Source organism: Phoenix dactylifera, chromosome 1, assembly GCF_051530095.1.
Source record: "Phoenix dactylifera cultivar Ajwa chromosome 1, Ajwa_hap1_PhDact_Kaust_v1.1, whole genome shotgun sequence".
Classification (NCBI taxonomy): Eukaryota; Viridiplantae; Streptophyta; class Magnoliopsida; order Arecales; family Arecaceae; genus Phoenix; species Phoenix dactylifera.
The window spans coordinates 72393896-72405446 of record NC_143190.1 but is presented as its reverse complement, the minus strand read 5'-3'; the positions used below and the strand labels follow the sequence as shown (position 1 = coordinate 72405446).

General features: G+C 35.7%; 1 protein-coding gene across 3 annotated transcripts in view; it reads left to right on the top strand.

Moving 5' to 3' along the window:
• Positions 1-11551, top strand: part of LOC103695703 (RAD3-like DNA-binding helicase protein) — a 29179-nt gene that overhangs the window by 872 nt on the left and 16756 nt on the right. The window contains exons 2-15 of one of the 3 annotated variants that reach the window (XM_017847002.4): positions 276-535; positions 1256-1395; positions 3059-3140; positions 3266-3416; positions 3632-3794; positions 4941-5117; positions 5328-5452; positions 5622-5667; positions 7491-7644; positions 7752-7906; positions 8007-8098; positions 8186-8293; positions 8447-8515; positions 11392-11478. In XM_017847002.4, coding sequence (XP_017702491.3) covers positions 276-535; positions 1256-1395; positions 3059-3140; positions 3266-3416; positions 3632-3794; positions 4941-5117; positions 5328-5452; positions 5622-5667; positions 7491-7644; positions 7752-7906; positions 8007-8098; positions 8186-8293; positions 8447-8515; positions 11392-11478 — 1809 coding nt within the window. Of the gene's footprint in view, positions 1-275; positions 536-1255; positions 1396-3058; positions 3151-3265; positions 3417-3631; positions 3795-4940; positions 5118-5327; positions 5453-5621; positions 5668-7490; positions 7645-7751; positions 7907-8006; positions 8099-8185; positions 8294-8446; positions 8516-11391; positions 11479-11551 lie in introns of those variants that run through there. The other 2 variants (XM_088711519.1, XM_088711520.1) reach the window with 2 other exon arrangements.

The following is an 11551-nucleotide window of genomic DNA, read 5'->3' as shown; positions in this document are numbered from 1 at the left end:
TCTTGTTTTTATTTTTCATGCTATAATCCTACTTTATGACTCTTACAGCTCAAAGATTATATATCCCGATCTCTCGTTTTCTACTATTATCTGATTCTTCACAATTTTTTTGTCCTTCATGTTCTTGAAAACCTGAACTACGCTCAAGCTGGACAATCTTTATCTTTCTTTATTTCTTTCTTAGACAACGTTCTTCTTATCTCCAAGTTTCTGTTTTCTTAAAGATTATGTAACTCTCTTCGGAGCAAATCTGATTTAATTTCCTGTTGCGGCAGGGATGTAATGCTTTGTTGGAAAGTCCTACTGGAACGGGAAAAACTTTGTCCCTCCTGTGTGCAACATTGGCTTGGCGGAAGAGTTTGGGTGACTTCCTAACTACGACAAATGAAGAGAAGATTCGGTATTCTGGTAATCAGCACTCCCAAAGTCAATCGACAGAGAATCCAGGATCAAATTATCCTGTCATCATATACACTTCTCGCACTCATAGCCAGTTGAAGCAGGTTATTAGAGAGCTAAAAAGTAGTAACTACAGGTGAAATCACCCTTCTCATTTAGTTTTTGTTCAAACTAGGTGCTCCTTTGACCATAAAAGTATAAACTAATTTGAAGTTATTTTGTGTGCTTGCATTTTCTTTGAGTATTGGATGTTGAGGCAGTATTCTACAGATCTGCTCCTTAAATGTGAATCACTTAAAGCCTAAATTCAAGGTTTCTCAGTTTTTCTTCTTCTTTGTTTCCCAACCATTTCCCTCTATTCCATCTATTTTGGAATCTTAACTGACTTTTTGTTTGGTTATGGTCCGAGGAAGTCTCAATGTTTTGCTGATTGTGGTAACTCATGGTTTGATTATGTACCAGAAGAGGAATTTTTTTTTTTAGATAACCTTTGATTCCCTCTTGCATGTTGCTCCTTCCTTATCTCTATCATTTTAGACCATTTGTTATGAAATATCTTGTATATTAGTTCTTTAATGAAGAATATCTAGAATATTATTAGATAATCTAGTGATTCTTTCATTTTACATCTTCTCGGGCAGTTAGTTTTGTGCTCTTTTTTTTTAAAAAAAAACCAATAATGGACTTTGAATAACACGTATTCTACAATGGTGGTGGGTACATCCTCTTTTATTTTTCTAACATACTTTTCACATTGTTGTAGGCTCAATATCAATATGTCATAACTATTGTTTGTTGTAGTTCACATTTTCTGGACTTGTGCCTGTTTAACTTTTGCTCTGGTACAAGCTTGCAGGCCCAAAATGGCAGTATTAGGTTCTCGTGAGCAGATGTGTATTCATGATGAAGTACGCTTACTTCGTGGTGGAGCACAGAACAATGCTTGTCATTACCTCTGCAAGAAACGGCTCTGCCGCCATTATACTCGTGTTTCTGGTACTAATGTTTACCTGATGCTTGATATATTTCAACTGATTTTATTTATTTTGCTCATGGAGATATCTTATATGCCTTTTGTTTTATATCAGGCCTTCAATTAAGTCTATTTTAGTTTTTTTTCTATGTCTTGCATCTCATATTTTAATCAATGGTGGACTGAAATCTCTATTTTGCATCATCATTTTATGTATTTGAGGTGTCATTTATTGCCCCATTCAGGCACATGTATGATTTCAGCTTTTCATGTCAAAGAAGATAATGATTCGATTTATGAGAAGACTTCATCTCTAAGTTATCTTGTTCTGATGATCAACTCTTTGTCAATTCCCTTTTCTCATTATGTTGCTGGTGGTCTTGTTTGAGAATGTTATATTCTCTATGTCGAGATATCTCCCAGCTAATCATATTTTACAAGTTCATCCACCATAATGTTTGTAGTTTGTCAATTGCCAGATCATGTGCCACAACTTTTGCATCTTCATCTTCTTGTGATTCGAAGATATCCACCATAATATTTATAGAGTTTCATAATTCCTTAACTAAATGGTGTTGCAAATGGCTGGAGAACAGTTTACCTTATGAGCTTGATGGTAGAGAGCAAGAGGTTCATAGGATTAGGGTGACATATTTTTTAACTGAGATGTTTCTTTGAGATGGCAGTGCACTTGAAAGGTTAGTATGAAGAGGAATAATGGTCAGTAGGCAAGTAGGATTATATGGAGGTTTTTTTTTTGTGTGTGTGTGTAGGGGGGGGGGGGGGTTGGAGGTGAAGTGTTATTCTGCAATCTTTGTCATTACTTGGGAGAAAGCATGAGGGCCTCATGGATTATTACCAATATTGTTTTTCTATTATTTTTGAGAGATCGTGAAGGCTGGTCTTCTCATTTCATGACGTAGATGTTTCGATCTTATCCCTTTTTCTTTAATTTGAACATATTTATACATAGCTAGAGAGCACAATTGTCAAATAGCCCTGGTGATGGAACTAGCATGTTACTAGGCTACTAGGTGTTAGCTAGAGTAATAGGCTTTACATCTATTAAGAACTTGTAGGATAGCATGAAAAGTAAATATTTTCGAGGAAACATATAGTTGCCCAAAAACAAAATTAAACTAATATTGTAAAGAAAGCACAGGTACCTTAGATGAAGCATATAGTTCTGATGAATCTGTTTTGGTAGTTAAGCAGTTGAGCATTGGAGAAAAAAAATAATGAATGGTTTTTTTATTTCGTTATTTTCCCTGTATTGTTTAAAATTAGCTAAAATTATGGCAGAACTGTAGTAGCTAATGTAGTAAATAAAGCACAGTATATCAGATGACATGCATAATTCCGATGAAGTTGTCATAAATCTTAATAGTTAAGCAGTTAGCATCAGAAAAACCACTGAAAAATGATGTATTTTCTTTGTCTTATTATCTCCTCTGTATTGTTTATAATTCTCTAAACTTATTGCAGAAGTATAGGAGCTCTTCTACCTTTACATTGATTGTTATATATATATATGTATGTATGTGTGTCCATATATATGTAGGTGTGCACATATACGTATACATATATGATATATGTATATGCATCAATGTACTATGGCTCAATGTTCCTTTCTGTTGTTGTTGCATAAATTTTTGTTCAGTTGCTGATCGATATAAATTTTTGTAGAGTACATGAAGTCACATCATGAACTTGGAAATGAGCCTTTTGACATAGAAGACTTGGTTAATATTGGAAGAACCAAGGGGCCGTAGGTTCCTGTAACACACTTGCCTTTTTTTTTTGGTTTGTTTGACAATGTTATAAATTTTTGTTGCTTAAATTAATATGACAAACTCTATTAGATTACAAGTATGAAATTTTATTCTTATGTAGATGCCCATACTACATATCCCGAGAGCTTCACAAGGTTGTTGATATCTTGTTTGCCCCTTACAACTATCTTATTGATCCTGGAAATCGGCGTTCTCTCATGGGTATCCAATGGAACAATGCTGTGCTTATTTTTGATGAAGCACACAATCTGGTATTGAAAACTTGCTTCTAACTATTGACATTAAAATATAGCATTTTAGTATAGGGATGATATTGTAGGTCAATTTAACAATTCTGATTGTCTACTCGCTTATTCTTAAGGTATAGTAGAAGAATAACATCAATCCAAAAATTCATTTTATATGGTGCTTTATATTCCATTTTTGTAGCTTCTTAGAAATGAGGCTGTCATGGGTTGATATGCAGGAGGGCATATGCGCAGAGGCAGCTTCATTTGACTTGCCTTCTGGTTATCTAACTGCTTGCATTTCAGAAGCAAAACAATGTGTTGATGTTTGTATAGCGAGGAGGGCAATTGAAAATTCAGCTGATAAGCAACATGACCCAGATAATTATGCTATTCTTAGAGGTATTTCCAGCATTCAAGCCATTATGATAGTTTTCTATTTTCCCTCTATTTTTGTTGGGATGATTATGCACTCCATTTATGAGCTTGATCATCTTAGAATTAAGTACCTTTATGATCTTTATATAGGCCTACTTGTTCCCTGGGTCAATGGTTAAATAGAGAATTATGTTGATTGCTTACCCATTGATCTACTTCCATGGTCCGCTAAATGGAGCGCCTTTTGAAATTCTCTCTTTTCACCACTTAGAATTTTAGAGGCAGCAATTAGGATGTTGCATTTATCCAGACGTTATGTTCTATCGGAGCTACACCATTCTTGAGTCCTACACTAGTTCTAATTTTGTTTTCACTTCATCATGAACCTTTCATCCTATTCAACCCATCAACTTGATTTTTGTTATTAGAACTCCACATGTCAGAATGCATATACTTACATTTTGACAACATTTCCAAGCTAGTCAGCCTTGAACGGAACACATCTATTTGCTCATGGAATAAGGTTTTTTACTTATGACTGAAGTAAACTTTATATTTTTTTATTTTTTAAATGTTGGCATCTCAGTCTTCCCCCACAGCCCCAATTATTGAACTCTTTTGTTCTCATGCCACATGCTGTTTATTAGGGTTCCACTGAAATGAACTGGCAAGAATTCTCTCTTGTTTTGAAATGATTTATTATTGATTTTTTAAAAATCCGATATACTAATGTTATCTGCTAGATTGTTTATGCAACTGATAATTGCACTACAGCATGCCATGATGCTTCAAGCAGGATCATTACCCTTGTTTCATGACTATGTTATTGTAAATATATATTATCACAAACGATACAGCTGGAAATCAATTTGACACCATACAAATCTTTTTACTAGCTCAAATTTGTAGATGTATTTATGCTTGCAGATTTTTATTTGTGCACATCTCAAGATTCATTTAAGCAAGATTGAAGGGCAGAGTGTATGATGGAAGGACACCTTGTAAATGAAGAGGTGTCGGTTGTTATGCAACTGAAGTCATAGTATTGCATTTTACTGAATTTTATTTAATTCACAAGTGAATTGATGTTAAGCTGTTTCTAACAGTCTGTTGGTTATATTTAACATACCAAATAGTTTTCTTATATGTAACAATATAAAATGCTTGCAGCCCTTCTACTGAAGCTTGAAAAGCGGATTGCTGAGGTCGCTATTGAATCCAAAGAGTTAGGTTTCACAAGACCTGGGAATTATATATATGAGTTCCTTTCTGATCTTAACATAACATATGAGACTGCCAATATGCTTATTGATACAATTGACAATGCTGCTCTGCTTCTTGAGGAAGGTATTGCATCTACTTTAAGTGAACCTTTGTTTTGAATTAATGTCTCTTTCTTCTTATTGTGACCTTCAGACATTATTGTATTTATTGGTAAGTGAAAATTTATTTTACTCTCGATCCTTCAAAAAGATCCTTTTTCTCCCTTCTTAATAGACAAAGTATAGAAATTCTTTTTGCTGGACGATAATATGATTTCTGTCCCCAAAATACTAGAAAGCATGACTGAAACTGGTATACAAACAAAAACAAAGGGAACAGTATGCAGATTAGAAAGCATCAGGGATATTCTCAATATTATCTTCAGGGATGGTGGCAAAAGTCACGCAAAGTTTTATCGTGTAAGTTGTTTTAACTATACATGCCTGCATTCAATTTTCTCACTTTTTAGGTTAGGTTTCTTTCTTTTTCCTTTTTTTTTAAGTTTTTACTTAGAGTGAGGTCTGTAAATTGTTTTAACTCCATGACATTTAAGTATTTAACTGATTACAAGGACATTGTCCTTTTAAGTTTCATGTGCAGGAATCTCAGCAAAGTAACATGGATTCATTGAAAGGTACTGAGGCACCACTATTTGAAGTATAAGATACTGATGCATTATGTTCTTGATATCAATTGCATATCCAAATGAAGTGATGGTTCTCTTTATCTCAGGCACACAAATCATTTTGATTGATGCCTTTTTTTTAACAAATTACAATCGACTTTTACCATGCCTATTATCTGGTGTTTTGACTACCAAATGGAAAAATGCAGTCATGGCATGATGTCACTTCAGTGTTCATCTCAAATTGTTCTGTTGTAGCTGATAATTTGTATTCTGTATACTGGTTTCATGTTGGTGCTTGTGAAATTTGTACTGCCAAGTACTGTTCCAAACCATGTAATGTTTACTAATATCTGTCTAGGATTGTTTATGTTTGACAGTGATTATGATTTTTGTAGAAAATTCATTTTGTGCTTCTTCCATGTTATGTGTTTTAAGGTGTAGCAGCCCATTTTTTGTTCCTTTTTCTACAGATTTTATACTGTTTTTATGGTTTGCAGTCCTTGAAGCAAAGCTGGTATCAACTAAAACAATTGGAGAGTAAAATCTGTTAAAAATCTTGAATTTTGCTTTTGTGGTTACTCTTTAAAGAATACCGCTCTTATGCTGACTTCTGCTATGTATCTTTTTTCTGCACGCATCTATTTTGACATGGTATGTTGTACCATACCATACCAGACGGTACCAGGCGTACCATACCACACCAGTTCGGTATGGTATTGGTGGCGTACCAATCCTTGGTATGTCAAAAAAAAATCCGTACTATATCGACACTATGCTAGTGTGGCACTGGTACGGGATTCGGTACCGGTACAACAAACCTTGATTTTGAATATTTATCATTCTTTGATGAACTCCTGGTAGTGTTATAGCTTGCTGACTTACCTGCCTTGTTACCATCCTCACAGCCATGAGAACTTATGCCCTTCTATTGCTTGGTGCTTTCTTTGGCTCATGACCTGCCATCTGGGTTGTGTGTCTTCAAGCATCATCTCCGCTTATTTTTCTGGAATTTGCTTTTTGGCCACTTTTTGTGCAGTATTTCTCATTCCTATGCTGCTATCTACCATCTCTTGTTATGGATCTATCGCACAAATTGACACACACCAAGAGCGAGAGAGTGAGAGAGAGAGAGAGTGTGTGTGAGAGAGAGTATGTACGCTTTAAGTGAACTTCTACATGTGTTCTTTTTTTCTTTCTATGAGGCAATACATACTGCATACATTCTACAATCTACCCCTCCGCTTGCATTTGATGAGTCATCTATAATTGCATATATTAACATATGCTTAAATGTCATTCTCTTGCACTTGCTCAAGTTTCACCTATGTTCACAGGCTTGGTACTAGCAACAAATTTCAGTTTAAAATGACATAGAAGTTGAACATTTGTAGTCTATTCCATGGGTTTGCGGAAGTTAGAAAATATAGAAGTTAAGGTTATCTACTCATTTATTTTGGGATTCTGGTATTGTAGTTAAGCGTTTGAATATTTTTTTTATTAATTCATGCGCTGAAGTTGTTTTGATGGTTTTTAGTTTAAACTAGTATAGCAATGCAACATACTATTTAGTTGCCACTGCCTTTTAGAATTTCAATTGGCATCTATGCTGCTTAGGATTGTTAATATTTTTTCCAATTCTTTGTTGCGAAGAGATTATTTTCTTTTCTAGATTAGGTGCTAGGAGAGCATTGCAATGTGTTAAATACATGCTTGCATACATGTAAAAATGTGCTTACATCTGTTCTTACATATTACTAATATATTATTTTTAACATGATTGTTGAAAATTAAGGATAGGTTTTCTCACGGTTGATTTCTTGTGTTCTTAGCTGGTGGTGTAGGCAAGATATCAAGGATACTTAGCTGGTGGTGTTTCAACCCAGGACTTGCTATGGAAGAATTCATAAAGCTGGGGGTCCGCTCTATCATATTGACATCTGGCACTTTGTCTCCCTTAGATTCATTTGCCTTGGAATTGAACCTGTATGCCATATTCCTTTCTCTTTGCATGCTTCTTTTCCTCCCCACTATTTAAACTTTTTCCCTGGCAATTGATATCATTTATCTTTAAATTTCTTTCTCAACTTCAGTAAGTTTCCAGTTAGGTTGGAGAACCCTCACGTTATATCTCCCCATCAAATCTGGGTTGGTGTTGTACCAAGTGGTCCGTCTGGTTACCCATTAAATTCTTCCTATCGGAATCGTGATTTACTAGAATATAAGCAAGAACTTGGCAATGCTATAGGTAGGTATTAAAAGATAATGAAACCCTTTTTAGTTTTGAGCTGGTCATACTACAATCTGTTTATTCAGATTAGCTTGTTTTCTCCATGGCTTCTTTGCAGTTAATTTTGCTCGAATTGTGCCTGATGGATTGCTTGTGTTCTTCTCTTCATACTACATGATGGACCAGTGCATTGAATGCTGGAAAAATATGGTAAGGAAGGAGATAATTTCATGAAGATTGACTGGAACACCTTTCTGTAAATTGCTCAGCTGTTGATCAAACTGGAGTTTTCTACAGGGTCATTCAAGCTCAACAGATTTCAGCACAATCTGGGATAGGATCTGCAAAACTAAACAACCTGTTGTGGAGCCTAGACAATCATCACTTTTTCCACGTGCAATTGAGGTACAGTATTCCATTAAGTGTCATTTTCTCTGTTATGATCGGATCATTCCCATCACCTCAGGATGATGCGTCCAAATTTCACTTTTTTTTTAGCAAAAAAAAAAACAATCATTTTATTTTCCCCTGCTATCTGATGGTTTTCTTTTGTTTCAGGATTTTGAAGCAAAATTGCGGGACAATACTACTTCTGGGGCAATTTTTTTTGCAGTTTGTCGTGGCAAAGTTAGCCCTCATCTTTCTTTATTTAATATATTTTTAATGAAATTCCAGTTAAAGACTAACCATATTCTTGACCTGAATAAAAACGTGACTCCGTTTTGTTAAAGAAACTTACATTAAGACTAGAAAGTCACTTTTAGGAAGCAAAGGAGGGTGAATAGAGGTCCATTTATGTGTGCTTTGTCTCAAATCTCAAAATATCTTTTATGGAAATTTTCATGTTTTTGAAAACAACAATGGAGAACCACTTAGAATGTTTCCCTGGATGAGTTGAACTTGTGAGCTATTGTATGACAGGAAAAAATTGAAAGCCATCAGTCAGGGGCGGCTCAATACATTCTGGGGCCTAAGGCGAATCCAATGAATGAGGCCTTTTTTTTAATAATAATTTTTTTAATAAATATAAAATACTTCAAAAAAATATGAAAATAGATAGCTATCAAGTACACTATTTCAACCATGAATCTAACAAAGATAGACAAGAAGCCTTTTCAATTTAATATAATTCTTGAATGGAAGCACATAAAAGTAATTATTCTAAATGAAGGGCCATAAAACTGATTAAATAACTGAGATAATACTTGGCAATACTGTTTACCATGTCAAGCAAGAGCCGGATAGGAAAAGGTCATCCCATGGCACTTCATGGTCAAGGTAAAGAAAAGGATTTGTCCATAAAGAAACCTCTCAATAAGAGAAAGTAGGGTCATTATGGGAAATTCACTCCATCAAATTAATAAAAGTCCCATCCCACCATCTCCCCTTCAAGTGAGTACCCAAGCAGCAACTGCAACATCACGACACAGCAGCCATTCAACCCCCTCCCTCCTTTTCTCTCTCTACCACCCAAGAGGGGAGAAGAAACCGAGAGGAGAAAACTAAAAGAATCTCCACCCTCCAAGACGTCCATCTCCAATCCCCCTATCTTTCTTCCGGATGGCCCAGCTGGATCAGGAGTAATGTGAGGGAAGGAAAACCAAGACCAAAACCAAAAAAGAGAAGGGATGAAAGGTAAGAGTGGCTTCAGGCGTCTATCAAGCCAACCAAATCCCTCCTCTCTCTCTCTCCCCCCCCCCCCCCCCCCCACCCAAAACAAAACTACTGTCCCCAACTTCCAAATTGCCCCTCTGCAGGCCAGGAAACTCTCCACCGATGGAGGGGGGAAGATTCGTAGCCAGCTCCTGATCCCGTTTATATGGGGCCTTTGCTTCCTTTTGGTCAGCATCCCGGGGCCTTCCATTGGCCCGGGGCCTTAGGCGACCGCCTCAGTCGCCTAAGGCTCGGGCCGGCCCTGCCATCAGTTCATCAAATATTGCAATTTTTTTGATCGCAAAGCTCTATTGCTTCTAGAACAGCTTGCAAAAGTATGGCTTTCACTTTTCCTTATTAATACACTATCTCTAGCATCTAGGGGCTCCAATATGTACATGTACAGGCGATGGAAAAGGTCCCCAAGAGGTGGGTGGGGTGTCAATCCTGCATTATATGGAATATTTTATGAGACGTTGACACTCCACAACAATTTAAGACATGTAAAAACCATAAAAATCAAAGGGCAAATGTTTTGGAAGTTTGTTTGTAGGACATATAAATCAAGGATTTACACTGTTGACCATAATCTACTATTCTGATAACATATAATAATCAAAATATTAGCCATTTTGATATTCTTGAGATCTGTGTTGAATCAATTTTCTTATCTTGCAATGAAACTTTTCTATTATATGCCTCTCTATGCATTACTGAGACGAGATCAAAAATTAAGATAGAGCTTTTGGGCAACGAAATGCTGTAGAACTTGGGAAGTGCCATGCATTCTCAATTTAAATGGCCCATCATATATTCTGCGTTGATATGTTTTGATTGAAACCCTACTGATATGGCTATAGCTCAACTCCCTCCCTCTCTCTCTCCACATTTGTTTTTGGTTTTTTTGTGAATCGCCTGTACAATTGTGATGACAGTTTGGGAGAACGCAGTGTCGAGTTATATATATTTAAGGCTTTCCACATTGAACACTTTAAGCTTCTTGTTTCTTAAATGACGGTAAGGTGTTACTGTCAGATGCTGATTAACTCCACAAATCATTTGAAACTGAGAAGTTTATGAAACAGCTTCTTTTCTTTCTCTCTTTCTCTCTCTTTTTTTTAAACGTGTTTCACCATTTTTTCTTGGGTTTATAATACATGTCTCCAATTTTTTAATGGGTATATATCATGGATTGAGCAATAACAACAATAACATAGCTAACCCACAATTCATATACACTATCTTGGTCACACAACTTCTTTGCCACTGTTTGTCAGGCATATTTATATTAATTTGGGTTTTGGTATGTTAGTAGGTTAGAGGGAGCAAAAGTATATGAGGCAGTATTTTATTCTTCAAGAGCTTTCATTAGATGCGTAGGACTATTTGTATATGAGCATGATACCCTACCTCAGCTAGGTTGAATAATCTACACAGAATAGCATGCTATGTAGATTTGGGGTCTGTCTCATATCTCGAAGGCTCAAATAAATGGTTTTGGTTTACGTGCTTGCTGATACAGTAATTTTGGCATGCTAAAACTAAATCATTCCTTTTCTCCATAACTTCTTACTCTTATTGTATTTGGAAACTTATAATTTGTTATCTTGATTATTGAAGCTTAGTTCAAATGCCATTTTTCCATGTCATGTATCAATACAACCATGAGCACAGCAGACCAGAAAAGAATTCTGCAATAGCCAAATTTGACATTATATGGAATCATTATTGAGTTTTTTTTTTTTTTTCATTTTTAGTCTCAAATTATATAATCTGGCTTTTTGCATGAATAGTAAAACCAAAAACTACTACAACCTTCAGGACTTTATCTGAATTCTTTATCTATCCAGGTAAGTGAGGGCCTTGATTTTGCTGACCAGGCTGGGAGAGCTGTGGTGATAACTGGCATGCCCTTTTCTATGAAGACTGACCCCAAGGTTGGTAATCACGAATCCTCTTATAACATCATTATAGAAAGTTTAGCAAAACAATTTAACTTCGTATTTGTAA